General features: G+C 42.5%; 1 protein-coding gene across 2 annotated transcripts in view; it reads left to right on the top strand.

The window, feature by feature from the left end:
- Positions 1–4,203: 4,203 nt before the first annotated feature.
- The window catches only part of LOC139537164 (protocadherin gamma-C5-like), a 136,770-nt gene continuing 134,226 nt past the window's right edge, over positions 4,204–6,747 (top strand). For both annotated transcript variants that reach the window (XM_071338174.1, XM_071338155.1), the window contains exon 1: positions 4,204–6,719. In XM_071338174.1, the coding sequence (XP_071194275.1) occupies positions 4,329–6,719 (2,391 nt within the window). In that variant the 5' untranslated portion in view covers positions 4,204–4,328. The remainder of the gene's footprint in view (positions 6,720–6,747) is intronic.

Genomic DNA, 6,747 nt, shown 5'->3' with positions numbered 1-6,747 from the left:
TACGCCTATGTAGAAATTCCATAAAAAATCTGCCATTTCCAACTACAATAGTCATACACAACATTAACAATGTCTATACTGTATTTCTGATCAATTTCATGTTATTTTAATGGACAATTTTTTTGTTGCTTTTCTTTCAAAAACAAGGACATTTCTAAGTGACCCCGAACTTTTGAACGGTCGTGTACATTTTAGGTTTTCCCCTAGCATTACACACCTGATTCCACTAATCAACTCATCACCAAACATTTGATTAGTGGAATCAGGTGTATAGTGCTAGGGGCAGTCCTGACCAGGCCTGCAGATAAGAGCGAGCGAGAGGCCCAGACCCAAAAAGGACTCTCAGCTGGGTTAGATAACACATCACATTGAGTTATTTATTTTTTTACTGGCAGGAGACGGCTCTCTGATAAACTATACATCTGTACTGGCTGACATGGCTCTCCTTGTCAGAACAAGAAGAACTTAATTCAAATCCTTGTCTGGCTCTTTTCAGTCATTTAAGCAAATGGATAAACCACTGCATGTCTCATCTTACTCTCTCCTGATTAAAAAGACTCATGAACCATCACAGCACACAGAAATCCGCAGTAAACCTTGGGCAACATTGCCCCTCACCATCATGACATAAAGTGCCCTTGTGTGAGTACTGTGTATGGCAGAAATATTCCTGATGAATCCAGAGGAGTGATAGAGTTTATTCAGAAGGCCTTGTGCTGCCAGTCCCAGTGCTCTTCTGGCTCTTGAAAGCAGTGTTTCGCTCTGCTCTTGCTCTGTAGACCTGTACTGCAGTCTGAGTGGAGCTGGCAAGACTTCAAGGGCCCAAATAGAGGGAGAGAGAGAATTCACATCTCCTACACATCCTTTGCGTGATATAGGGGATGGTTTCCATGGATACGCAGGAACGACGTCTCATTTGATTCTGGGTATCGACGATGACATTAAGTGTTAGAATGTGATTGACAGAGACATAGCATACAGACAGACACTATTGAATAAGCACCAGGACGAAGATCTGTCCCATGTCATCAGGGCATCAGTGTCAGCTCTTATTTGTTCAAAGATATGATACCATTTTCATCACAATGGCAACCTAGTCAATAAAAACACTTACTTAGTCAAGAAGAAGAGGAGAATAGACTGTGACAACATAAGGTCAGAAAGGTAAGAAGAGGACATTTCATTATAGGGGTCATATAAAGGGTCTGGATTGAAGGAGACAGTCTGACTGTTGGCCGGGGTAAAGTGTTTACCAGGGCCTGAATGAGCTGAAGCAGTGCCGCTATTTCTGCCTTTTCCCCCTGGGGTTGCCTGGATGAATACCCTGCCATGCTGTCTGGGAGTAAAATCATTCACAGGCTGCTTCACTCATACAGGCTGCTTCCCTCACAGAGATAAAACTGGGGAAATCACTCACAAGGGACAGCACCAAGCATGTGTCCCACAGTGGGGAATTGCAAAAAATACATATACAGTCTACAACATCAATATGTTGTTGTGCAGTGTTTTGGGATTTAGCCATGCCATTACTGTTAGTGTTTTGGGATTTAGCCATGCCATTACTGTTAGTGTTTTGGGATTTAGCCATACCATTACTGTTAGTGTTTTGGGATTTAGCCATACCATTACTGTTAGTCTTTTGGGGTTTAGCCATACCATTACGGTTAGTGTTTTGGGGTTTAGCCATGCCATTACTGTTAGTGTTTTGGGATTTAGCCATACCATTACTGTTAGTGTTTTGGGATTTAGCCATACCATTACTGTTAGTGTTTTGGGATTTAGCCATACCATTACGGTTAGTGTTTTGGGATTTAGCCATACCATTACTGTTAGTGTTTTGGGATTTAGCCATACCATTACTGTTAGTGTTTTGGGATTTAGCCATACCATTACTGTTAGTGTTTTGGGATTTAGCCATACCATTACTGTTAGTGTTTTGGGATTTAGCCATACCATGACTGTTAGTGTTTTGAGCAGACATCGCTACACTCAGAAATTTAGATTTCAAATGATATAAAAATAAAACTGACAGACTTGATAACAATGATTTTTTTCAACTGTGTGAATGTGTGTTTGTGTGTGTGTCTGCTTCTTTGTTCTACGATAATTAGTATAATGTATCCCTGGAACATTGTATTATCATGCGTATAAACATTCATGTTACTCTGGTTGAGCCAGGCTGTGTGGTAATTGGAGACGCAGGACGGAGACTGATATTGACCTCTCACAACCCCGCTGACTCAATTCCAAGGGCAAATTCATCAGATCCAAGAGGCCAGTGTCACCGTAAGGCCATTTCTAACGCACCACCACACATGCCAGCTGTTTGTCCTTGAACACACACACACAAGATACCTAAAGTGGCCTGTTTTAAGGGAAGAGAGTCTCCTTTAAAACAGACCAATTCAGGTATCTGGAAGTATATGACTGATGGAGAAGTTAAAGCATCCAGTGCCTCCTGCTGGTATGCCAAGGCAGATGAGGAGGATGGAGTTCTGGGTGACATTCAGTCAAATTAGCTGCATTAGCCTTTTATCTGTCAATCGGTCTGTCCATATGGGGGAGAGAGAGGACAGGAGAGGAGCCCTCAATGGAATGGAATGATGCTCATCAAAGACATCAGCACTGAAGTCAGTGACTAGTAAGGTGTCAGGGGAGTTTTTTGAAACACTCCATCATCACTGTCGGATTTGCAGTCAATTAGCTGCTGTAATACAGAGGAAATGTGGCAGAGAGTGTCTGTGCTCACTAACAAGCTGAAATGAGATGACATGCAACCTCATGTATCATGCAATTGGGAGTGTTAACTGTCAGTGCTGATGATTCCGTGTGTTTGTCTTTCAGATCTGGGTTCAAATGCATGTGTATTTGAGTATCTGGTGTTTAAAATACTTTTTTCTGTGTATTTGAGGCCAAAACAAGTACTTTTATTGTAGTATTTGAATGGTTATTTGTAAAAAATAAAACGTCTACCCAATTGTATTTGAGAGTATTTTCGAATACTTATTTCAAATACTATTTTCAAATACCTGGGTTAAATGCATGGGAGTGTATATGAGTCAGTGTATTCAAATATAAACATTTAAGCTACTTATTTTCAAATGAAAAACATCTGAATACGTGTGTGTGTGTGTGTGTGTGTGTGTGTGTGTGTGTGTGTGTGTGTGTGTGTGTGTGTGTGTGTGTGTGTGTGTGTGTGTGTGTGTGTGTGTGTGTGTGTGTGTGTGTGTGTGTGTGTGTGTGTGTGTGTGTGTGTGTGTGTGTGTCAGTCACCAGATCTCAACCCAATTGAACACTTATGGGAGATTCTGGAGCAGTGCCTGAGACAGTTTTTTCCACCACCATCAACAAAAAAACTAAATATGTATTTTATTGTGGAAGAATGATGTCGCATCACTTCAATAGAGTTCCAGACACTTGTATAATCTGTTCCAAGGTGAATTGAAGCTGTTCTGGCTCCTGGTGGTCCAACGCCTTATTAAGACACTTTATGTTGGGGTTTCCTTTATTTGGGAAGTTACCTGTATGTTGCAGTGATGCGACTGCAGATAGCTTCTGGCTAACTTCTTTATGAGATGGATTGTACAACCTGCATATCTTGACCAAATTAGATCTGAACATAGAGCTGGGGATTAGAACACATGCAGCAGTAAGGAATTGTGTTGATTTAAGAAACCATGCTTTCATGTTGTGCTGATGCTGTTGTGGTTGATGTAAATCTTTTCTATGTGGTTCTGTTGTTGTTGAAAATGTCACTGCCCACTGTGTTTATTGGTCAAACCTTCCTTTCCCTTTATCAGGCGTTTGCTCTGCTGCTGCTGTCCATGGTGCTGAAATGGTTCTCCCTCTGCTGCACTGTGAGCGGAGTCTTATCTGACGGGCTGTTTGCTGTTAGAAGCTACGGCTAGGGCAAACTAATCTAAGTAATCTACGAATTAGTGGTCCGGTGTCTTCTATTAAAACTTCAGATTGTAAAATGCACTCAAACATAATGGAGTAGGCCTTTCTAACGTATTATTTCACATTTAAATGCTGCACGGCGTCTAGATTCAGTTGTATTGGCCATGTAGTCAGAGACTGTACACTAATCGCTCTTGCGTTTTTTCCTGTAGCCTCATGGCGTCGCTCCTCGCCAACTCTAAGCTGTGGGTTTTTGGAACACTCCCATTTCGTTTTGAGCTATATGAGCAGGATTTATCCACACAGCCATTTCATTGCGGAGCATAACACGGAGTACTGTAAGATAGACCATTGGCCTTTGGGGTTTTGTGTAGATACTGTGCTTATTTACATACTTGTTCATGTTTATGCGATTGCCGTAAGTGAAGATGTCGGTATCTACTACATCATGCGGATCTAAATGGCGTTTGCAATGTGCTATGCTTTTGCTTGCTATCGTGCGGGCCTCTTTTGCGGACATTCGATATTCTGTTCCAGAGGAGACAAAGACAAAACATGTAATCGGGAGCTTAAGTAGTGACCTTCGTTTGGATGTTAAGCGACTGAGGGTTCGGAAGGCCCGAGTTGATTACCAGGGAGAGAAACGGTACTGTGGAGTAGACTTGGACTCCGGAGATCTCATTGTTCTCGAGAGAATCGACAGGGAGACGCTTTGTGAAACTACCTCACCCTGTATCTTGCATTTTGAGTTCATCCTGGAAAATCCTTTGGAGCTGCACAATATTGGGCTGGAAATACAGGACATAAATGACAACCCACCTCTTTTCCCCAAGGATTTAATCAAACTGGAAATAAGCGAATCTGCAACAACAGGCAGTAGATATAAAATAGCTTCTGCTCGAGATTTAGATGTAGGCATTAACTCCGTTCAAAGCTATGTGCTTGGTCAAAATGGTTATTTTGTTTTAGATGCAAAAATCAGCAAAGAAAGGTATGTTGAAATTGTATTGCAAAATAGTCTCGACCGAGAGAAGGACGGTGAACATTCTCTAATGCTAACGGCAATTGACGGGGGGAATCCACTTCGGTCTGGTAGTGTTACAATAAATATTCTCGTAATTGATGTAAATGATAACGGTCCAATATTTTCGCAAGCTGTGTATACGGTAACCGTTTTTGAAAATTCACCACAAGGTACCTCCCTGCTCAAGGTAAGCGCAACTGATAAAGATGAAGGTGCTAATGGTCACATTACATATTACATTAATCATGTGTCCGAAAACACAAAGCGTTTATTCAATATTGACCAAAACAGTGGGGAGATTACTGCAATTGGCGAGCTTGACCACGAAAAGGCCTCTTCTTATGAAGTGGAGATACAGGCAGAGGATGGCGGGGGGCAGGCCGGACACTGCAAAGTCCTCGTTGAAGTATCTGACATAAATGACAATGCACCCACAATAACTGTGAAATCAGTCACCAATCCGATTCCAGAGAACATCCCAGCGGGCATTGAAATAGCTGTTATTAATGTAAAGGATCAGGACCATGGAGAGAACAGCAGAGTGAAGTGCAACATTGCGGAAAACCTACCTTTTAAACTCCAATCCTCAATTAAAAACTACTTTACCTTAATAAGCAGCGCCCCTCTGGATCGAGAGCAAATCTCTGAATATGATGTCACCATAATAGCAACCGATGGAGGAACGCCGTCATTGTCTTCGAGTGTTATTTTGAGTTTCCACATTTCTGATATAAATGACAACCCACCTGTGTTTGAAGAACAATCCTACAGCGCCTATGTTACTGAAAATAACAAGCCGGGCTCCTCTATGTGTTCTGTTACTGCCATAGACCCAGACTGGAGACAGAACGGCACGGTGGTCTATTCTCTATTGTCCAGTGAGGTCAACGGTGTTCCGGTGTCCTCATTTTTATCCATTAACGGAGACACGGGGGTGATCCATGCTGTGAGAGCATTTGATTATGAGCAGTTTAGGAGCTTCAAAGTCCACGTTGTAGCCAGAGACAATGGTTCTCCTCCACTCAGCAGTAACGTGACAGTGAGTGTCTTCATAACAGATGAGAATGATAACTCTCCCCAGATATTATACCCTGCTCCAGCAGGGAACTCCTTGATGACCGAGATGGTCCCCAAAGCTGCTCTGGCGGGGTCACTGGTTTCCAAGGTGATAGCTGTGGATGCTGATTCTGGACAGAACGCGTGGCTTTCATATCAGATCGTGAAATCGATTGATCCGGGACTTTTCACTATTGGTCTCCACAGCGGAGAGATCAGGGCACAGCGCGACATTTCTGAATCTGACAGTATGAAGCAGAACCTTGTTATATCAGTGAAAGATAACGGACAGTCCTCTCTCTCTACAACCTGTGATGTTTATTTACTCATATCAGACAACTTGGCTGAAGTTCCAGAACTGAAAGACATGGCTTATGATGATAGTTCCAAACTAACTTCCTATTTGATCATTGGTCTGGTCTCTGTCTCCACCTTTTTCCTGACTTTCATTATTCTCATCCTGGCCGTGAGGTTCTGCCGCAGTAGAAAGCCTAGAATGTTGTTTGATGGAGCAGTCGCCATTCCGAGCGCGTATTTCCCTCCCAACTATGCAGAGGTGGATGGAGCTGGAACTCTGCGTAGTTCTTACAATTATGACGCATACCTGACAACGGGCTCACGCACCAGTGACTTCAAGTTTGTCAGATCTTACAATGACAACACGCTGCCTGCTGACCAGACGCTGAGGAAAGAAATCAAAGATCAAGATTCGTTAGTGGACACCAAGGACTTGAACGAGGTAGGATTGTAAATATTTGTGCTAGTAC

This window comes from Salvelinus alpinus, chromosome 13 (assembly GCF_045679555.1).
Source record: "Salvelinus alpinus chromosome 13, SLU_Salpinus.1, whole genome shotgun sequence".
Lineage (NCBI taxonomy): Eukaryota > Metazoa > Chordata > Actinopteri > Salmoniformes > Salmonidae > Salvelinus > Salvelinus alpinus.
The sequence above is the reverse complement of the archived record's forward strand: the minus strand, read 5'-3'. Positions and strand labels throughout refer to the sequence as shown.